Source organism: Balaenoptera borealis, assembly GCF_965194805.1.
Source record: "Balaenoptera borealis genome assembly, chromosome: 5".
Classification (NCBI taxonomy): Eukaryota; Metazoa; Chordata; class Mammalia; order Artiodactyla; family Balaenopteridae; genus Balaenoptera; species Balaenoptera borealis.
In genome coordinates this window covers 130,317,627-130,340,860 of record NC_138862.1, presented here as the reverse complement: position 1 = coordinate 130,340,860, position 23,234 = coordinate 130,317,627, and the positions used below count along the sequence as shown (strand labels likewise).

General features: G+C 47.8%; 1 protein-coding gene across 3 annotated transcripts in view; it reads left to right on the top strand.

Moving 5' to 3' along the window:
• EPHB1 (EPH receptor B1) overlaps nt 1–23,234 on the top strand; it is a 428,732-nt gene that overhangs the window by 322,243 nt on the left and 83,255 nt on the right. For all 3 annotated transcript variants that reach the window (XM_082393428.1, XM_082393426.1, XM_082393427.1), the window contains 2 exons: nt 13,604–13,728; nt 21,333–21,495. In XM_082393428.1, the coding sequence (XP_082249554.1) occupies nt 13,604–13,728; nt 21,333–21,495 (288 nt within the window). The remainder of the gene's footprint in view (nt 1–13,603; nt 13,729–21,332; nt 21,496–23,234) is intronic.

Sequence of the window (23,234 nt, the reverse complement as noted above, 5' to 3'; positions counted from 1 at the left end):
TTGAATGTGTAGGAGTTTTTGTGTGCATGGGCCGTATGTCTCCTGATAGACTGAGGGCTCCTGAGGGAAAACACCAGGTCTCACTGCTCCAGTAACCCTTGTACCTCAGTGCGGTGTCCTATGTGTCCCGGGAAGTCCTGTTAGGCCTGACATAATGTTCACAGTCTGGTGGCCCCTCATAACCCAGCGGGCTGGCATTTGTTCACAGGAACGGGTTTGCCTGTGGGTAGGGAAACTTGTGAGGAGGTGGGTATGTGGAGGGCTGGTTGGAAACGGGGCCTCCTGGTGTCTGTTGTCTCATCTGATGCCCTAGAAGGAGTGAGGACAAGGAGGGCAAGGAAGGCGGCTTTGCAGGAGGGTCGCCAAGGTTTGAGGCACAAATAGGCAGCCCCAAGGCTCCTGAGGAGGAGCTGCAGCTCAGCAGGGAGGTGGGCTTGGGGAGGTTGAGTGGGTGCTGCCTCAGGGAGCACAGGGGAACCGTGTCCCCACAGGCCCACAGCTCCCCAGGGAGGGCCCTGGAAGTCCGGCTCAGGGAGCAGGTTTCCCAGGGGGCTCTTGCAGGCAGCCGACATGGAAAACAGAGAAACCAAAGCAGGAGAATGAGCGGGTGATTTGCAGATACGTGGGAGACATGCCGGGGGCTCCCAGAAGTGCACAGGGACCGTGGGTTCGGTTTTGCGCATGCGCGATTTGAGATGTTTGGGTACCCGAGTCGCGGTATTATTGATGCGGTTGGACGTTCAGGCTTCTATTTTCTCTGTAGGTGGGTGGTAAGCTTGGTTGCTGAGAGTGAAAGAGGAGACACGGGTTGAAGGGTTAAGGGGAATGAAAAAAGTTAGGCAGTCCACTCCAGAGAATGGCATATGGAATTGACCAGAGAAAGTCAGCATTTCCAGAAAGTGTTTTGAAGGCTTATTTGAAGTTGGTGATCTTATATTTACAAAGCTGCCCATTTGCCCTGTTTTGTGGCTTTCTCAGCAGTGCCTGACTACTCAGAGCAGACCCTACAGGAAGAGGATGGTGGGTCTCTCGCGGGTTGAGTTTTGCTGCTTGTATTCTATGGAAAGATAAAGGCAACTCAAGCCTGAGGCTTAGGGGATTATTGTCAATTACACTGTTGCAAAATGGAACCCAAGCTGGATGATGCGGGATATGAATTGGGAGAGGGCTATGCAGAGACAAAGGCGGAGGGAGCCAGATGAGGCTGCAGGGGGTGGGGGGAGTTATCAGAGGTTGCCCCAGGCAGGATGCTTGCATTCAAGAAGAATACTTGAACGTGTGGCTTTGAAACTGGAGCACCTTCAGATGAGGCCAAGTCCAGCTGTCTGGTGGGGAGGGTCAGACATGGAGGAGTAGTGGGGGTGTGGGCGTGCACTGTTCAGGTGGACGTCAGAGTCACCCACAGGAGGGCGAGGCTGGGATTGAGAAGATAGAGATGGAAGCCCAAGGCTTCGGTGAGTCAGGGAGTGATGTGGGAGGGAGAGCACCGCGGTCCCAGGCTCAGGGAGCAGCGGCCCGGCGGCATGTGGACAGAGGGGGAGATGGTGAACAGCAGTGGATGGCGCACAAGGAGGGCACAGCCCCCTCCTGACCCTGAGGTGTGCCGGGCGTGAAGTCATACACCGCCACACCAGAGAGAGCTGCAGGGCGGAGGGGTCTGCGGCAAGAGCTGCTGTTCCTCAAGGCGGGCATGGAGGGAGTGTTCTGGGAAGAGCCAGGTGGAGGCCATGGGGGAGTTTCTGGCTCCTGAGCAGCAGTTTAGGAGGGCCTGGGGCAGGGGTGTGCAGGGTGGTGGAGGAGGAAGTCAGGCTCACAGGAAAGGAGGCCCCGGACGTAGTGGGGATGGGGACGCAGGGAGGGCTCCAGCTGGGCAGTGCCCTGCAGGAGGCGGGCTCTCGGCCCTGAGGCCAGAAGACTTCGACCTCCGGGCCCCGGGGGGACAGTCACAGTGGTTGCAGGCACGGCTCCACTGCCTGGTGGCAGTGACAGTGATGTCAGGCTTTGGGTGGTGGTGGGTGCCCTGCTGAACCCCTGTGGGTGAGAGCCAGGAGTAACGGGGCACACAGGGTGTCCTCTGCTCACTCCTGTGGCTTCTCCAGTACCGGAACTGCCTTCTGTGCTCAAACACTCAATAAACCAGAGCTGCCATTGCTCTGGTCCCACACCAGGAAGGCTGACGGGCCTGCCCCAGGCACCCTCAAAGCCACCCTGGGGTGCCTGCCTAGGACTGGCATCACCTGACAAGAGCCCCCACCCCTTCATAGCCTCCCGCTGCCACGGGGCACAGCATTCAGGTTTGCTCCCTTTAACTGGCGCACCTTCTGTTTCCCCCAGGAGGAAGAAGGAACAGAGGAAAAGTGCCAGGCAGGGGTGACCCAGGGGGCAGAGGGGCCCTAGGACCACACTAGCGAGGATGCCTCGTCCTCCTGGCACAGGGCTCTGCTCACGTCCACCTCTGTTGGGACCCCTGATCTCTCCGAGGGATCAAGGGTCCCAGAGGGCAGCACCCACCCGTGAATGATGTGACCCTGGCCGCACCTCTCCACGTGCTGGGCATCCTCCAGGGGCTCTGAAAATGCGGGGTGCTTGAGTGTAGCGGGAAGGGAGAGAGAGCTAGCATCTGTCTCAGGGACAGGAGCAAGGCTGATCTGGGCTCTGCTGTAGCCTGCTGGGGACATAGGGAAGCAGTTTCTCTCTCTTACCCTCAGTACTGTAATCCATAGATGGTAAGAACTGACAGAAAACTGAATAACATCAGATGTCCTTTTAAAATGTAACATTCTGGACTTCCCTGGTGGCGCAGTGGTTAAGAATCCGCCTGCCAATGCAGGGGACACGGGTTCGAGCCCTGGTCTGGGAAGATCCCACATGCCGCACGCAGAGCAACTAAGCCCACGAGCCACAACGACTGAGCCCGCGTGCCACAACTACTGAAGCCCGCGCGCCTAGAGCCCGTGCTCCGCAACTAGAGAAGCCACCGCAGTGAGAAGCCCGTGCACCGCTATGAAGAGTAGCCCCCAATCGCCGCAACTAGAGAAAGCCTGCAAGCAGCAACAAAATTAAAAAGAAATAAAATAAAATTAAAATTTATTAAAAAAAAGAAATAAAATTAATTAAATAAAATTAAATTAAAAAAATAAAATGTAACATTCTGATTTCTAGATTTCTAGACAAAGTTTTCAAACTTGAACTTGCCTCAGAATCCCCTGGAGGGCTTGTTAAAACTCAGATGGTTGGGCCCCACCTCCAGGGTTTCTGATTCAGTAGATCTGAGACGGGGCTCAAGATTCTGCATTTCTTAACAGTTCTCAGGTGATGTTGATCTGGGAGTGTGTTCTGAGAACTAGCAGCGTCAGGTAGATGATCCCAAGAAAGAACCCACCCCCGATCAGAGGCAATATCAAAAACGAGGGCCTCTGCTGTAAACCCATAAACCCAGAGCAGCCCCCAGCCCCCAACCCCCACTGTCACAGGCTCCCTTGGCTTTCAGAACAAAACCCTTAGTGGATGGACCAGTGAGGGAGGAGCCCCTCTGGGGGTGTGGGGTTGACTCAGCCACCCAGGCTGGAAGCCCTCGCTTTCTCTCTCACTCACACTTGGTTGAGCCCGTGACGAGACTCAGCCAATATTCTACAACAGCATCGAACTGATGCCGCCCACCCAGAGCAGTCCTCTGTCCCCAGGGGCCTCAGGGTAGAGAAGGAGACTGGAAAGGGTTGTCAGGGCCATCTCAAGGCACAGCCCAGAGCAAAAGCAAAGAAGCCAATGTCCACACTAGGGGAAAACAATTAGAAAAATAATGAATTCTGCTTTTGTATTCATACCCAGTCCTCAAACTAATTACTTATTTGTTTAATCTACTTTGACCAGAAGTGCTACTGCACCAAAAATATTTAATGAGTCAGGCTTCCTGATTTAAAATTCAAGCGTATTTGTGAAATGAAATGAGTTTTCATCAACAGAGGCGGAACCTGTTATCTAAGCAGTACCTTCTCAACAAAGTTCTCTCCTAGAATACGGATGTCAGAAGAAACAAGATTCTTCTATGCACAGGTCATCATTTGCACAATTCATCTGTGTGCAAATTATTCTTCTTTGTCATCAGTACTATTGGGCCTGATGTCTTTACCTGACATTTAAATATAGATTTTAGTTTTTTCCTAAGGATGTATTTCATATAAGGAAAAAGATAACCCACAACCCTTAACTCCTCATATCCAACCTCGAGACTCATGCCTTTTAGGAACTCACGTAATTTAATTGGAGGTCTCAAGGGGACTTTTGGAGGCTGCCTAGCAGTTTTGGATCTTTCCATGAAAGCTTCAGAGTCTGGGCAGGGGAGATAGGAAATGGACCAGCCTCGGGGCTCTGGGACCCCTGCTTCTGATTCACCCAGAGCAGCACTGCATTGTTCTGCTTCACACTTTATACCTCAGGGAATCTTTTCTTGGTAGAAAGGATTTTACAGCTTAAAAAGAAAAGAAGTTAGAAAACCACTCATGTTAAGGTAACCTTTCAGTTGAAACATCTCAGTGAGATGGGAATGGCCCCAGCCCCCCCAGTTTCTGCCTCTGCAATCTAGAAGCACTCCTGTCCCCACTGCCCTAGGACCACTGTATTCAGACCCACTCCAAGTTCCTTCCCAGGTACAGGCTGCAGAACCACAACCCCACCTCCCCTCCCCCGACATCCTTCTCCTTTAAAGGCCTATGTCCATGTTTGGTGCAACTGTGTGATTTTCCAGCCCCTCTTACTTCCAGCGCCTTTGGGGAAGAGCCTGCAGCCATTCCAGTAAAGGCAAACTTTTATTGAACATCGATTAGGGGCTAACACAGTGGGAAGAAGCTAAAAATAGGACTTGTGCCCTAAAGAGTTTATTCCAGTGATGGAGACCAGAGACGATCACCTGGAAAGTTAGATCCCAGTGCACTGTGTCCCAAGGTGGTAATTACAGCCCCATGAGAGTTATTAAAAATAAGGACTTTGAGTTGGGAGGAGGGAAGGGACACTTCGGTGGGCATGGTCTGGCGTGGCTAAGCCTGACCATGTGGCCTGATCTGGACCTTTGAAGGCTTGTGGGGTTATGAAGAGAGGTGGCCGTAGTGAGAGATCCCTGAAGCTGAGTTCTGCTGAGACTCAGTGCGTGGAACAGTGAGATGAGAGCAGTGCGCTCCTTAGAGGGAACCATGGGAGGCACCTGGACAGGCCAGCGGCTGCCACATTGTAAAATGTTAGAGAAGGAGTTGAGATTTTTTTCCAATGGGGAGCCATTGAAGGTTTTTGAGCATCAGAGGAAGTGAGTAAAATGAGCTTTGGGACAGTTAATCTTTCTGCAGTATACTTTAAACTGAAGAAGCCCAGAGGTGGACAAGGGATCTGGGACAGGATATTAGGTGTAAGGCAATGCCAGTGACCAGACCAAGAGAAAGGTGGGCACAGAGCCGAGTGAACATTGTGACTCCTGGACCTGAGTCACACCATCGGATGGGTGGACCATGCCTCATCCCCTCCCCACAGTCACAAGCTCTCCTTGCCCTCAAGGACAAGGCACCCCATTGTTTATTTCCTAGATTACTTCCCAGAAAAACTTCAGGTCCTCTCGAGATGTTACAGGAAACCATCTTTCTTCTGGAGCATGTATCACACCAAACTCCAGGGAACACCGCTGTTAGCCTTCCCTTTCTCCAAGCCCATTCTTATTCATCGCTCCGTTCTGACTGGGTTGACTGTTTATTTATCCCCTCAAAGATATTTATCACACAACTACCCAAGGCTTGTCACTGGATTGTGCTCTTCACATTTACCTTGGGGAACTATGCCCAGGGATTGATTTGCATCTGTGAACAGTGGTGGACCCAGAAGGAGACTTTGGGCTGGTTGCCAAGTCCCCTGGGCTAGCAGACTGGATCTAGGTGGAAGAAGCAATGGACCACACAGGTCACATCCTCAGAACATTTGAAAACCTCATAACATCAGGGTTAATATTCTTGTTTTACCGTTGAAGAATTTGAGGTCCAAAGTAATTAAGTAACCTTAACCCAAGATCACAGAGTAAGCAGATGGCAGAGCCAGAATGGGAGCCCTCCTCTCTCTGCAACATCTCTAGAGCCCTGAGCATAGTCCGTCTCTATTTTTGCTAATTTCTACTTCCCTGGGCTGGGGCCCTTGGCTCCTTACTATTCCTTGTATTCTCCTACACCACCCCCCTTGTTTTCCTCACAGCTGGGGTCTATGGTGTAGATTGCAGGTGGTTAGTCCAAGGATGATTTAGTTGGGAAATGCTATTCTAGAAAGAGTAGGAGAGGTTAGCATTACCATATGATCCAGTAATTCCACTCCTCAGTATATACCCAAGAGAAATACAAATATAGGTCCATGCAGAAACTTGTACATTGAATGTTCTTAGCCTCATTATTCACAATAGTCAAAATGTGGAAACATCCCAAATGTTCATCAAATGATGGATGTTTGTCCGAGAAACAGCAATGCCCCGGATGGTTGAAGTGGCGATAGCACTCAGATGCACACTGTTCAGGCTGGGGCAGCTGTATCACTCTGAGGGGTCACTGTGGGGACCTCCCCCCACCCCACAAACCTTTCCCCATGGAAGGACAGAGGAAAGCTCCCCAACCCGGCCCAGCATGAGTTATTGTGAGGGAGGCAATGGGCTGCCCTTTCCATGGGCCTCCTTGGGAAGTTCAGACAGGAAAGCCTCCTAAGTGGAGACACCGTCTGTCTTCCAGGACACTTGCTAGGCTTGTTACCTGATCCCAGGCAGAGGGGACTTAGCTGTGACCCTCACCCCTGCTCTAGGGCAGGTAAGGGGTAGCCTCACAGCAAGGCTGTCCCTGGCATGATTTCCACCTGCAGAAGCAACACTGTTTTCCCCTTCAGATGAGATTTACTGAACTCTGAAAATCCAAGTTCCATATTTTTATAGTCTCTTCAAACCTTTTTCTCCAATAGATCAACTTAATTTTGAATGTATGTGTGTTTTGCTATTATTTTTCTTCAAAACTACTGATAATACTTTTGACGTCTTAAATAAAATATTTTAACATCATTTATTATATCCCAAAATGGATTATGGTGATAACTGTTGAAAGAATTCTTTTGACACAAAAATCAATGAAGACATTAGGAAGTAATTTTTAATAAGCAAAGATAACGCTTTAGAACTTAGTAATTGTCCTAGGAAAAAAGCATCAATTCGTTCTCACATTTTGGAATCTGAGATGCTTAATCATTGGGGGAAAATGCCCCTATCAGATAAGGAAAACAAAATGAGTAAGAGAAAACTTTGAATATGACTGAGTCAGTAACTAAATTAAAGGGTCAAGGAATGTCATAAACATAAACTGTATGGTCCAGGAGAACCTGAGATAGGAAATCAAGGCTCCACACATTAAGAGCCAGGGTCCAGATTTGGGGTTATTAACTTGCAGACAGATTCATGCCACCCTCCCAAGACCCAGCCTGACTCTTACAGGAGTGCAGGCCCTACGATCTCTTTTGGAGCCCTTCTTGCAAATGGAGGGCTGGTGGGTGGTCCACCAGGCCCCATCCGTGATGCCACTGGCAGTGACCTGTGACTAGTTTGGGCTGATACTTGTCCCATGTCACCGGTGAGTTGTTTCATAACTTACAGCTGGGGCCATCCTGTCCCTGCAATTTATCCACATCTCCTTTGTCAGTTCAGGCAACAACATTCTGTGCACTCTCGCTTCTGTATGTGATATACTATCTTAAATCTGTCTGCTTCAAAAGCAATTTGGGAGGAAGTTCTCCCCAAAGTCTTCCTTGGTAAAACCAGAGACAAAGGACTCACTCCACCTGCCTTTGCATTTTCTTCATCCCTAAGCCCTTTGACCGTGGCGTTTAAGTCTCTTTCTGCTTCTTACACATTTAAAGGGCTTCTTATTATTGGGTGTGAACAATACATGTGTGTGTCTTTTACACACTCCTGGTTTTGATTCTGTTTGAACCCTCACACAGATTTTCCTCAGTGCCTGACAAGACACTAGTCATTGCTTCTCCACTGTCCTCTTTGGATTCTGGCTTCCGGTTGGGCCAGCCTCTTTATTTTGCTGAGAAGAAGTGCAGGGCAATTTTGATCATGTTTGGATTTTTTGAGCACTGCCTCTTTAGGCCAAACAAATCTTTCTTTATTTCATTTATAAAAATTTTTTTGAAGTATAGTTGATTTACAATGTTGTGTTAATTTCTGCTGTACAGCAAAGTGACAGTTATACATATATATATTATTTTCATATACATTCTTTCATATTCATATATATATTTCTTACATATTCTTTTCATATATATATTCTTTTTCATATTCTTTTCCATTATGGTTTATCACAAGATATATTAAATGTAGTTGCCCTGTGCTATACAGTAGAACCTTGTTGCTTATCCATCCTATGTGAATAGTTTGCTAATCCCAAACTCCCAGTCCAACCCTCCCCTCCCCTCCCTCCCCCTTGGCAACCACCAGTCTGGTCTCTACGTCTGCAAACACATCTTTCTTGATCCTTCAGTACCTTCTTTCCAAATAGCCCCTAAACTAATTCTTTGTCCTTACTTTTTCTAAAGAAAGGTCTATATTTGCTTATTTGCTAAAGTTTAATAATTTTCATTTCCTTCTTTCTGTAAAATGTTTAATTTAGTCAAAATCATTCTGTGTGCTTGTGAGGGAGAGACTCTTTCAAGCATTCAGTGAAACTGTCCCTTCATCTTAGGATGCAAGTTTATGGAGAAAAGACAGCTGGCCAGGACATACTGTTCAAACTATTGTATTCAGGGGTCCCAGGGGCTGCTGCTTTGAATTAATTTTCCCTTCCTGTCTTAGTCTGCCTTAGTTTTGCGAAAAGAAGTTGATGTTTGAGTGGATACCTGAGCTCTTTTTTATTTTGCTTTGTCTGAAGGTTTTATTGCATGTAAAACACCAGATTTAGAGGTGGCATTTGCACTTGGAGAAGGAAAAAACATTTGTCACCGTAGGTGATCACTGATGGCAGAGTACCAAATGTAAGCCGCTCCTGATCTTCAGGGAGGAGGAGTAATACTTTCTTACTTTCTCCCCTGTGCAAAATCCCATCTCAGTTAAAAGGTAAGACATTTAGAGTGACCTGTATGAGGATAGATAGCCTGCCAGGGGGCCCATGACGATGGTGTCATCACCATAAATCTGAGAGATGCTGGCGGAGGTGACTGTCACCCTCCGGCAGCTTCTCCTGGATCTGTGTGCTGCTGCTGGGCTGCTGGGAGGTCCTTGCCACCTGTATAACAGGGACATTCCTCTCAGTGGATTTTACTATGCATTATGTCTGGATCACCTTACCTCTTTGCCATTTGACCCCAACTGGGGCCTTCAAGCAGGGCTGTGACTTTCTTACTTGTCCTTCTGTCTTGAGTGATTAGAGCAGGGGCATGGCGCTAATGGTTGGCATATATGCTGAGTTTTGAATGATGGCTTTCCAGGGATTAGAGGCAAAGTAAAGAACCAAGCCCATCAAAAATCCTCAGGCCATTGGGATTAACCTTTCTAATTTTTAATACATGATGCTTCAGCTTTTGAGGCAGAAGTATCCTGAAAACCTATATGGCACTGACATGATTAAAAACATGTCGACTGAATCGTGTTTCCACAGAGGCCTGAAAGGGCAGCCCTTTCAGTGTGGTGGGCGGTGGCCGGGGATAGGGTAGGGAGGGGAGGATTAATAGGGGCCATTCCCATCCATCCTGGTGGGCCCAGCAGGATCCCAAACCATCCCGACTGACTCCAGAACACTGCCTCACTTTCCTGAAGCTCCTTCATCCTCTTTTGGGGCTCTGCACAGTGCACACAGGCCTTGGGGAAAAAAATCCCACGCCAGCCACCCCGTTAACCATTCAGCCTGTACTAAACCCACACTCACTGCCTAGTTTCACTTTGGTGACTCAGCAGTGGCATCTCACACATCCTGTCCTCCGGGGAACGCTGACTGCCGCTTGATTTCTAGGCGATCACACTCTCTGGTTCTCCTTCCACATCACTGGCCTGTCTTTCTCAGGCCCCTTGGTGGCTTCCCCATCATCTCCTGAATCTTAGACTATATATCCTCTTCTGCTCCTTCTCTTGGTGATTTCTGTCATTTCCAGTGCTTTCAATATCTTTGAAATATGATGACTTCACATTTATAACTCCAGTCTGGACCTCTTCGACATGCATTTGCCTACTCAGCATCTCCTCTGGGACATCCTGGATGTCTTAAAGCCAGCAGGTCCGAAGTGGATCACCTGGTCTTTCCTCCCAAACTGTTTGTACCGGTGTCGTCCCTGATCTCAGTCGATGGCTGCCCCACTTTTCCAGCTGCTCAGACCAGAAACACATCCATTGAGATATATTCTAAATATATTCAGAATCTGACCATCTCCTCTCTCACCACCTCCACCACTCCAAGCCTGGTCCAAGTCACCATGATCTTCCAGCTGGATTATTCTTTCAGCTTTCACACGGCCCCTGCACTCCATTAGCAATATAGCACAGGGTGATACTGGTAACATGTAACTCACATGATGTCACTCCCCTGTTTGTGACCCTCCCATGGGTCCCCATCTCTCTCAGTAGAAGTCAACGTCCTCCTTTAGTGTCTCTGGGGCCCCTACCATCTGTGACCTCGTTTCTGCACCAGTCCCACTGGCTCTTTTCTGTTGCCCTGAAGCACCAGGATGCTCCCAGATCAGAAGCTTTGCCCTGGCCTCTCCCTCTCACATGCTCTTCTCCCAGGCATCTGCCTGGCTCCCTCTTTGCCCTCCTTCATCTCTGTGCTCCTGCGTCTACTTCTCAGACAAGGCCTGGCCGAACACATGATTCAGAATTGCAGCCTTGCCCTGGCCGGCCTCTTATATTTTGGCATTCTGTATCCCTTCTCCTCTGCTCCATTTTTTCCCATTGTACTTCATATTTTTAACATACTTTGTAATTTATTTATTTATTATGTCTAGTCTCTGAATCCCTCCACTAGAAAAGAAGCTCTATGAAGGCAGGAAATGTTAATTTGTTCACTAGGGAATCTCTACAACCTAGAACGATTACTGCCACATGCATGACAGATGCTCAATAAATATTTGTTTAAATAGCTAATTAATGGATCTGGACCACGATCCTAAGTCGGGAGGAAGAGAAGATGCATTTGATGGTTGAGTCAGGATCAAAAATTATTTCAACTTACCAGACTCATAGGCCAAATTAGCACCATAAAGGCACATGTAAATCCCTGTAGTCAAAGCTAAAAGCCAACTCTATAGACAAAAGATGAGGAGCATACCATGGGAAAACCTAAAGGTTATACTGACTGTGGTTTCAAAATCAAATAGCAGGGACATGTTTTTGAAGCAAAGGCTAATGGGCATATTAATAGATGTATAGTACACAGATCATGGTGGATATTCGTTTTACTCTAATCTTTGCTGTTCAAACAGCAGTGAGAGAACTGGGTTCACCTCTGGGCCTTATGCCTAAAGAGATTTAGATAACATGATGCCCGTGTGGAAAAGAGCCACCTCAGGTGGCGGCATCTCATGGGAGAAATGTTCATAGTATCTGGCCATTCTTTTCATCAGGAAAAACTCAGGGGAGACCTCAATAGTTTCTTTTGCTATTTAACAAGCCATTCTGTGGAAGAGGGAACATTCTATATTACTTCAGTTGGCAGAACTGAGAGCGGTAGGAAGAAGACATATTTCAGATAAGGATAAGGAAGACACGCAAATTGGTGAGAGGTATCCAGGTATGAAGCGGCAGCTTCTGGAGGCAGTGAGCTTCCCATCCCTGGGAACTCAGCAGGGTGGGGCAGGGAATACTTGAGAGGGGGATTCAGGACTGCATCAACTCAGGTCCTCCACGAAGCAGACACCAAGATGGGATCGGATGGGATCAGATTTACTAGGGAAATGGGGTGGAGGCCAGAGGAGGCTGGGAGAGCTATCAGACCACAATGAAGGTCTGATCCTTCTGAAGGGGAGAGAGAAGGAAGGAGGATTGAGTGGGAAGAGTCTTAGACTGCCACGAGTTACAGGGAAGCGTTGGGATATCCAGTGGGGAGTATTTGAGCAGGAGTTGCCCATCAGAAGAGTCAGGAATGGACCTGCCTTAGCATCCCCGCCATCCTCAGTCATTGGCTGGGAGCAGCATGTGGGAAGTGGGCTCCGTGTGGATGCAGTGACGGATCGCAGAACGCAGCAGCTGGGCTCATTAGGCAATTATGCTCCCAGGAGTAGGAGCTCTGAGGGGCGCATTTTCACGGCCATGATGAGGTCTCTAATGGGAACTGGGCAAGGTCCCAGGCAGACACTCCAATTCTAAGGGCTCATCACAGCACCTCTTACTCTGCTCTCCTTATGGCTCCCCTAGACTGTGAATATCTTCACAGCTGTGCGTCTCCACCCCGGCCCAGGGGCCTCACGCAGCAGGTTCTCACGGAGAATACGCGGATCATGGAGAATGAGGAGCCGCCTGTGACCCGGTAGCCGTGCTCTGTAATTTCAGGTCTTGGAGGGAAATCTGTTAACTTAAATCCAGGATAGTAAATGTCACTCAGCCATGGTCCCCAGAGAAAGCCTTGTAAAGTGGAGTTCGTGTGAGGAAGCGACCTTCATCACTGCAGAAGTGCCAGGACTAAATGGAACAGCCCCTGAGTAGAGCACAGACTGCAGCCTCATCCATCACCCGCCCCTTCTCCTAGACAGACAACCCTCATTTATTATCTCCAGACTGTTTTCATTTTACTTACACAGTGTGAAAAATGTTGAATTGGGAAATAAATAATATTCTTTTTAAAGAGAGATTTCAGAAGCACTTCACAGATTTTGGAACTATTATTCTGTTTCCAAATGTTTGGTTTGTGTATCATTTCTTCATTTATATTTGTGAGCTCTCAACAGCAAATGTCCTCATTTGGAAAGCTCTGACAGAAGTCTACAAGAACTCTGTTTTTGGTCTGTGTTCATGTCTTCTTGAGAGATGCCGCCTCTCTTCCTTTTGAAATGCAGCAAAATCTTCCATGCAGTCTCAGAAGGAGATGTCTGCTAGAATGTTCCTTTCCACTGCACAGCAATTCTGTACTGACCAGCTCGACTCTCTCGCTGTCAGGCCTTGCCTCCGATCCTCTTCTCTGTGATGGCTCAGCCCATTCCTGCAAGACTGAGGTTCCTTCAACACCATCTGCTCAAAGACATTCCATCGCGCTTCTCGTCTCACTGCCTGAAGCCTGGACTTGTCCTGCTGGTCACACCCTTCATGCCTGTCTCCAGCTTTCCCAGCCCACACTGTTTTCCTGTGATTTCTCCAGCCATCTCTTGTTTTGGTCAAACCTTTTTTCTTCCTGTCCACTCTGGTCCCTGCCCTCACACATGTTCTCCTGTCCTAAATTGTCACCTTTTCTCTCCTTTGGTACCCAAACTCCATTTGTTCTGCAAAACCCACAGGAAGTTCTGTAGATCCAGCTTAGTTGATGAGAAATGTCCAATGACATTTCTCTGCCTCTTTGTCTCTGAAAGACAGCACTTCTCGTATAATCGAGGGTCTGTTCATCTGCCCTGTCTCTTCCTCTCTCTGCAGCCCCTTCCACTGTCCCCATCATGCACCAGGTCAGTGCCACCATGAGGAGCATCACCTTGTCGTGGCCGCAGCCGGAGCAGCCCAATGGCATCATCCTGGACTATGAGATCCGGTACTATGAGAAGGTGAGCCAGCCCTGCCTGCAGGCTTGCAAGACCCAGGGCCAGCCGCTTTTCCATGGGTGGTGGTCAGCTGAGGTCCCAGGGAGACAGGCTGGAGAGAGTCCTGAGTGGGGGAGGAATCTGGTGATGCAGGTCAGAGGCTCCCTGAGAGTGCTCCCAGCTCTGCCCCAGCAAAGGCCTCCAAAGCCCAGGCACTTTCTGTACCAACTCAAGAGAGAACCTTCCAACCCCGTGCCCCCCCCTCCCCCAATCCTGCTGTCTGCACGGCTCACTGGGCTGTCATGGATGGGCAGGACCAATCCCATTCTCCCAGTCACATGCTTGCTATACTAATGCAGATGCTACACACCCACCAGGTGTCCCTTGCACTTTCTGAAGATTCTGTGGTTTTGAAAACTAGTGTTTTTCTTTTTCTTCTTTTTCTTTTATGGCCGTGCCACACGGCTTGCAGGATGTTAGTTCCCCAACCAGGGATTGAACCCCGGGCCCATGGCAGTGAAAGAGCACAGAGTCCTAACCAATGTACCACTAGGAAATTACCTAAACTGGTGTTTTTCAAAGTTTTTGATCATATACCTCCAATATAAGATTGTTTATTTACAAATTATATGCATATACTACTGTGCTGAGCTATGTATGGAGGTTTAAAATATTTAAATGGAAATGTAAAAAGATAGATAGAAATTAATCGAAATAGAAATTTGTATGTTATTTCCCTTGACTGCTCTCTCACAGCTGCTGCTGGGGGCTACAGCAGGGCATGCCCTGCCAAGAAGAGGGAAATGGTGCCCTGTGGAGTTGACCCCTGGCCTATCTGTGGGGGAAGCAGGGCTTTCCTTCCACCATGGTGAACTATAGCATTTGCAAAATCCCAGGAAAATATAGTGCTTTCTATACTGACCCAACACAATATTTTTGCAAATACCAGATTTATTCCTTTATTTGTTCAGCAAGTATTTATTGAGTGCCTGCTATTTGGCAGGTACTATTCTAAGATACATTAGTGATAAAAACAAGGATTCCTGCCCTCAAGAAGCTTATTTTCCAATAAAAAGAGAGAGAAAATGAATAATGAATATAACAAATAAAGATATCATACAGTGTGTTAGAAAATGAGTATAAATTGGGAGGGAAGCAGATCAAGGTAAATGGGGTCAGGAGGGTCAGGTTTGGGGGAGGAGTAGGTTGCAGAAATAAATAGAATGGTAAAGGTGGGCCTCTTGGAGAAGGTAAGTTCTAAGTAAAGACCTGCAGGAGACAAGGGTGTTGTGAAGCAGTCATCTGGGGGATAGAGAGCCTATGCAAAGGCCCTGAGGTGAGCTCATGACTGTTGGTTCAAGGAGCAGGAAGGAGACCGGCATGACTGGAGTCATACGAGCAATGGGAAAATAGTAGTCAGGGGAGAGGTAATCAGAGGAGGTGCTCACGTTAGGCCTTAAGAACTTGAGCTTTTCCACTGAATAAGATGGGAATCCATAGCTGGGTTTGGTGCAGAGGAGAAACAAAGTCTGACTTACATTTTAAAAGGATCATTCAGGCTTTTCCATTGAAAATAGACCTGTTAGATTACAATCATCTAAGACAAGGATGATGGTGGCTTGAATCAAAGTGGAAGCAGATGGCTGATGACACATAGTTGATTTCCAGGTGTGTAAATGAAAGACAAACCAACGGGATTTCCAACAGGTTGGGCTTTGGATGTGGAAGGGTTTGGGCCTGAGTCACTAGAAAAATGGAAACACCAGTGGCTGAGAAGATGATCACTGTAGGCAGAGCATGTCTGGGGTGAGGGAAGGGACCAAAGTTCAGCTCCATGTCTAAAATGCCCCTGAGATAGCCAAGTGGAGATGTGGAGCAGGCAGCTAGATGTGCACATCTGGAGTTCAGGGGAGAGGACGGGCTGGAGATGACCATTTGGAAGTTGCCAGTGTGTGGATGGTATGGGTGGGATCATCCAGTGCGTCAGTGGGGATAAGAAGAGGAACAGAGATGAAGACCTGCAGCCTCCAACATGGAGACAGTGTTGAAAGTGGAACATGGCTGCACTGGGAAGGGAGCCCTGGATTCCAGGGCTGCCCATAACTGACAGACACACAGCCACGGTCCCATTACTGAACCACTTACTCTAGGTCAGTTTTCACACTTGTAAAATGGCACCAATTTACCTCCCTGAAAGCAGAAGCTCTGATGGATCACCAGTCTAGCCTGCAAGGAGCTGTGCCCTTCAGCCATTACAGCCGAACTTGCAAGCAAGGTGAGGGTTAGGCGGCTTTCTACTCATTTAGAGGAAACTGGGTTTTGTAGACAGTTGATTCTGATAATTCAGGGAATTGGGGGTAATTCAAATGATCTGGATTCAAAAGCAACCATTATATCTATTCAACTTTGAATTGGGGACCCTTATTTGCTAGATATTTTTTATCATTTAGTAAAGTAAATGTTGGACCAATCCAAAAATGTTTTGGACCTATCTGGACCTATTGATTACATGGCCTCATTTCATCACCAAAGTTGACCTAGACCAAGTTCAAGTTGACCTAGACCTAGTTCTATTGACCAAGTCCAGTAGAATATTATGCTTGGCCATATATGGTGTGATGTCAGAGTCACCAGTAAGGTCCCACCCAGCCCCCCTTCCCACACACACATGAACTTGAGCCTTATGGCTCATCTCAGATAAATAATAATACTTTCTCCCTAGTGTGCCCCTGTTGGGTGTCAGAGGCTTTCTAAACATCATCTCCTCTCCCCTTTCACAACCCAGTGTAGTAAATCTTAGTATCGTTGTTTTGGATAAAAGAAACAAATGCACAAAGAAGTTGAAAAAAACAAAACCAAGTTGCTCAGGTCACACAGCTAGAAAGGGAGTCTATAGCCTGGGTTCTTTGCCCTGCAGCCCGTGGCAGTGCTGGGAAGGGGCTGGACGCATGGGAAACCACCGGCCCTTCTCCTCACCTGCCATGCCAAGGGCAGTCACCCTGGGACGGGGGTGAAAGGCGCAGAACCGAAACCATGAGGTTCATGCCTGTGTCCCCTGGCTCCTCGTTCCCCAGCCCACACCCGAGTCCTCCATGGTCTTTCCGTGTACAAACTGTAGTTGACCTCAACTTCTCCCTGGACAAACTGTAGTTGACCCCAACTTCTGACACTATGAAGGAAGATTATTCTCCCATCTTAGGCCCTGTCCCTACTTCTCAGTACTTTATACCAATTATTAATAGAACACATGCACAGTAGCTCAAGGCCTGAGGGGGCTTCCACACCTCAGTGAAGGATGTCATTGTCCCAGAAGATAGAATGCTTTTTTTTTGGAACGCAGAAGATTCTTCACCTAAGCACTGGTTGCCATTTGGTAAATTATGATAGAACTCTTCCTCACTTATAAAGTGCTTGACTATAAAATACATTACATGCCTTGACCATTTCTAATATGTCTAAAGAAAGGACATTACCTTGTGAGGGTATTTTGAAATAATAACCACAATGATAATAATTCATCATGTATTGAGTGCCTATTATATGCCAAATATATTACCTCTGATCCTTAAAAGAAATAAAAGAAAGATACTTGAAAGCCAGGTATAACCAATTTATGGATGATAGAACTAAGTCACAGAAAGGTCAAATGACTTACCCATGACCTCACAGGTCACAGCCAGAGAACCACAGAACTAGAACTATAGATATTTTTACTATATTTCAGTATATTTCTGAGCTCAGTGTAGGATTGGATGCAATTGTGCTGATGCTGAGGATCTGAAAATTAGCATGGCCCCCTGAAATAAGAGACTGTGTCTTAATTTTCAATCCAAATGCTTGTAACCAGAATGGTTTCCCTCCCTGCTCCACAAGGCTGTGGAATCCTGGTCTTAAGAAGATGCAAACACAAGTAGAACTCAGCCCAGTAGATGTCCTGGATTCAGTCCAAAGAAACAGAACTCATCATTCCTCCATCCTGCGCTACTTCTTCTAAACCAGAAATCAGCACCATTTTTCTGTGAGGACCAGGTAGTAAATATTTTAGGCTTGTGGGCCATAGAGTCTCTACCCCGACTACTCAACTCTGCCTTTGTAGCAGGAAAGCAGCCATGGGCAATAGATGTCAATAGATGGGCATGGCTGGGATCCAATAAAACTTTATTTACAAAAACAGGTAGCTGGCCATAGGCTGTAGTTTTCCAAGCCCAGGTCTCCTGCTCCATATCACACTCTTGTTTGTGCTTGGCCCACCTTTCAATTTCAGCACTGTGAGTAGAATCAATGAGGCTTTCATCTCCTGCAACAGCTCATTAATAGAGAGCTCAGATGCCATCGAGCTCATGACACTTCCAGGGTCTCTCCCATGTTCATCTCCTTCCCCATGTTAATACGTTTCCATTCATCATTCCCTCTTGTTTACTGTCTTGTAGCACTTTTCACTCCTGGCATCAGCGCTTGTAGGCAAGCCAAGGGAAGAGCATCTACAGCTGCTCTCGGCTGTCTTAATGATTAAGTGTTTAGACCTGTACTCGCCCTTCATATTAACTGTCTAGGTGAGAAGGGGATGCTTTAGGCCTTGGGAATTTCTACCCTTCAAATTTAGGATCATTTTCTCATAGGAACTCTTTCAGACTCTGGCAATGTCTTGTGCTCCATCGATGGGTTAAAATGACTGGTCCAAAGTGTGCTGTTTATTCATTCATTTAGCACTGAGGTGTTGGGCACTCAGGCAGGGAAAGCCCTGTGCTATGCATTGGGGATGGAGAAAGAAGAAGTGGTCTCTGCCCTCAACAGCTGCAGCCTCTGTCTCCCATACACTTATGAAATCAGTCATAAGCAACCAAAAAAAAAAAAAAGCAACCCTGCTCTTCACTCTCACTTGTTTGCCTGAGGCTGATTAATGGTTCTGAGAGAACAAGGACTGATACTCATTTTAATCATTGAACTTCTTGAAGGATGCATAGACGATAAAGTGATTATGGGTTAATGTTTGGTCCTCACAATCCAAATGCCAATATACCAGAACACATTTTTCAGTAAAAGAGCTGCCCAGCCAATGCTTCAATTATTTCAAGCAGTGCACACTTGCATCTGATTCCAGTAAAACCAGAGAATTCAGGCAGCCACCTGGATTTTGTAGCAACGGGATTTCGTCCTAATTCGTAAGGTAGACTATGATTTTCATAGTTTCAGACCTCCAGTGTGTCAAGAGAGTAATGACCAACATTCTAGATGGCATCCCTTCTAGAGTGGACGACCTTCTTCCTGCTGAATCCCTGATTGGTGGGGGCTGGGTTGGGGAGGGGGGACATCCACCTACCTTTTAAGTAGATCAAATGATGGACAGGTGGTCCCTCCCCAGGCCGTCTCTCCCAGAGGCCAATGGATATCACCTCACTTAGTGTGAGCGTGGGCCTCTTTGTAACGTTCAAGTGTCTCTTTGCTCTGGCCTCTAACCTGGAGTCGCTTACAACTGCTCCCAAGCCACTCATCACCACCCCCACGCCACTTACGCTCCAGAGATGCCCACTCACTTGTAGGCTCCTGAAGTCCTTTAGGCCTCACCTTTCCATGTTTTATCCTGTTCTCAGGGGATATTCTATTCAGTTCTCACTCTCTTCACTCATCCATGGGGCTAATTTCTTTCCTCTTCCATGACTCACTCATGTCACCCTTTCTCGGAGCCCCTCTCAACTGCCTTGTCACTCTAGGCTGGGGGACCCCCTGAGCTGACCTCTGCCAAGTCACTCACTCAGCACTGCTGTCATCTTCTGTTTGCTTTTGGCCCCACCCCACACGATGTCGCATACCCGAGGGCAGGGAACATGCCTTGGTACCTGCAGCCCTTGTATAGTGCCCAGCACATGGTAGTGTGTCATCAGTATGACTGCCTAGCCAAATGAATGAATGATTACACATCCAGTCATCTCTGCCTCTGCAAAGTAGACTTTTCATATTTTAAGACCATGGTAATTTCTTATCATGGGGCTGTATTCTTTTGTCCTGGTTCAGCTCCCCATGTTTCTTCTGTCTTTTGACTAAGGATGTGGCTTACAGACCTCTGGTCATCAGCTTTCCTCTCATTTGTCACCATGCCTCTTGGACTGCTGTGCCTAGAACTCGTCACAGTGCCCTAGATCTGTACGTGGGACTCGGGACCTCCTTCTCGGTGACCCAAGATCTTCATTTTCACTAATGTTGCCATTTTGCTCTAAGATTCATGGTGCAAAACAGGGGCAGACCCAGACTCTAAACCTCTGTGCCTGCACACTGGAGGATAAGCCACCATCGCCACAATGCTCACGTGGAAATAATTAGAGACCAGGAATGGTGTTCACGAAAGTGGTGAGGGTGAGGTGGAAGGATGAAGGGCAGCAGTGAAGAGAGTCCATGGGCTGGAATAGTGAGGGGTGCTTTCCTAGGAGAGGAGGCCTTGAGGGGTGTAGGCGTAAGGAAACTGGAGACTGCAGAGGAGGCCTGGAGAGAGGCATTTCAAACTGGGAAAACAGGCTAAGTGAAGGCCTGGTGGCCAGGCCTGTGGTACCTGGAGGGGCAGCAAGCTGGCGACTTAGGGGAATGTGAGAGATTGGAATTGACTTTGTTATGAAAGACCCGTGGACTGAGATTGAGGAGTTTTGTCTTTATCTGATAATAGCTTTAGGGAGTCAGAGATCTTTTTTACAAATGAAGTTTAGTTTGGGTAGGGAGGGAGTGGCAGAAAAGATGGGAGGCTACAAAAGTCCAGGTGCAAACCATATATTATACAAGATCAGCAGCAAGGAGAGCAAAAGCAAGGACCCTTTAAGGGCACTCACGGTGGATGGGAGGGTCAGAAGGAAGAGACCCAAGCAAGGTCTGTGCATGCCAGAGGACACACGTGTGCAGGTAACAGGGACTGCAGAGGGCAGGGCAGAAGGTGCTGGAGACAGTGACACACAGGAGGGTGGGGCTGACCCCCTGGATAGTGGGAGAGGTGAGGACACAGGCCCTGCTCTCCAGGAGAAGGGGCATGTCCTCCCTCGATGCTGGTGGAGAGGAACTCAGACTATGGGGACCCAGACGGACACACACCAAAGAGAAGGCAGAAGCAGGTAGTCCAGAACGGCCTCAAGTTTTCAGCGGAGTGAGCGGACACAAAGCCATTTGTCTAAGGACTTGAGGGCCCTTAAGGAGTGATCTAGAATAGCCATTGTGCAGAGTGACCGAGAACATCTTGAGTGAGGAGAGGAAAGACCAGGACTCAGCAGAAGCAACACAGAGAGAGGCAGGTAGGGTGTGAACGTGGCCCAGTTCGCTTCTGCTGAGGTCAGAGACCAGAGTGGGTTTGCAAATCTGGATGTGCTTTGTGATTCTGTCTCTGAACCCCGGAGGAGAAGGAGTAGAAAATGACTGTGTCCCCCTTGCCAGTCCGTGAGAGCTCAGCCATTCGCTCAGACCCCTCTCTTCAGAGCACACCACCACATGGTCCAGAGCTGATTTGGCATTCTTTAGGTCCAGACCAGTCTGTCCTTGTTTCGAGGGATGGCTTGGGGCTGGGAACAACTTCTAGCAGGTCTGCAGGACCAAGAACTGAGGGGCCCGCATGCTTAGGAGCAGGCTGCCCACCTCTTCCCCTTGCTCTTTTGCAGGAACACAACGAGTTCAACTCCTCCATGGCCAGGAGCCAGACCAACACCGCGCGGATCGATGGCCTGCGGCCCGGCATGGTATATGTGGTCCAGGTGCGCGCCCGCACCGTGGCTGGCTACGGCAAGTTCAGCGGCAAGATGTGCTTCCAGACTCTGACGGATGGTAAGAGGCAGGCCGGTGACCTGGGCACAGGGCAGGCCGCTGGAGGAGAGAAGAGCCCCCCCGCAAGGCTGTACTCGCAGCCAAAATGCCAACTGCTAACTGGATTCCAGTGGAATTCCCAAGGAAGTGTTTGTCCCCGGTAGGGCCGTGTAGATGCCTCGATTCATTAGGCAGGGCATCTGTCTGAAGTCTGGCCCGTTTCTCAATATCTAGTGGATTTGCCTTGGAAAGGTCTATGTACCCTGCACGCGCAGAGGCCCCCACGTGTTGGCCTGCGTTTGCACAGCAGTGAGATGCACACAGAACTCAAGAATATGCCTCTGCTGGTGCCTGTGTTGTTTCACTCTCACTCCCACTTCACTCCTCTGTTCTGGCGGCTGGGAGCTGAACACGCAGCCTCATTGCATGAGCCGAGGACTCCAGAAAGAAAACAGAGGGACACAATTTGGGGAGTGGCTGTCCCACGTGTCTCAGAATATTTGAAGCAGCTTCATGTGTGACCCTCAGTAGGTCCTGCTGAGGCATCTCCAGAGAGCATGGCCACTGGTTTCCAAAATATCCCCAAGGCCACACAATCTGTCACCAAAAATACTTCCACCTTTGAGCTTTATTAGTTCTCTGTTTTAACAATCTCCCCCAGTCCTCTGAGACCTCCTCATTTAATTGTTATGAAAATCCAATTCCCTGTAACCTCAGCCTTGTGTATGGGTGTCTGTCTCTACCTTAGCCACTTACCGTAGTATATGTATTCATCTACCTATCTACTATCTATCCACCTATCTATCTATATTTATTCATTCATTGCTGAGCTGTGTCCTGATAGTTTCCCAGGTGTCACTCTATTCCCAGCGTCACAAATTGAAAGCCTTTAATTTTTCCTTTATTACTTAAATTATATAGAAAACACTCTGCCCTTACATAACATTTTATTTTAGGCCAGCACTCTCTGATGAGGCCCTTAAGAGGGCTTGAGGTTTTCTACTGACCCATATTATATTTTGAAACAATTTAAAAAGTCGTCAGAAAGATTTAAAAATCAAATGATTTTATATAAAAATTATAATATCCATTTTCTTACGAAAAATTGTAAGAGAAGCCAATGCTGGTGGGCATCCTAGTGTGAGGACTCTGCCTTGAGCTGGGGGCTTGCCCCCCATTTCCCATTGATCTGTACCTGGATGCTTTGATGTGAGCTGTCTGGCCTTTGTAGGATGAGAGTTTGCAGCCAGCTCTGAGTTTATTTTAGATGAGTTTTGGTTCATATTTTGAGGATGGTGAGCTAGGGTAGAAAGGTGAGACAGTTTATCCAGATGAGTAATACTGCTGGTATGAAAGAACACAGGCTGTCTTCGGTTCCTTAAGGATTCTGTTCCCCTCTTTGCACCTCACTTACCATCTAGATTTATGGGCACTTTGGCATCAGGAGGTACACAGGATTAAAAGCCCAAACTCAGAATGCTCTGAGTACTGGTCTCTTGGCAGTTCTGCTAGACAAATCAAGAAGTAACAAATTTCTCCCAAGAAGGCTATTCCTTTTACATTTGGCAGTTAAGTTTTGTAAACTCAACAGAGGTTGGATGTAGGAGAGTTCTGGTAAGTGGCCAAATTCGAGAGTATTTATCTTAATGACTCAGGTTCACACATCGGAAGTAATTATGTTCACTGAGGCTTCAGGCCTCCCTGCAGCACAAAGGTGAGTCTGAAGGTTGTCAGTGATAGGGTCATTGGGGCAGGCAGGA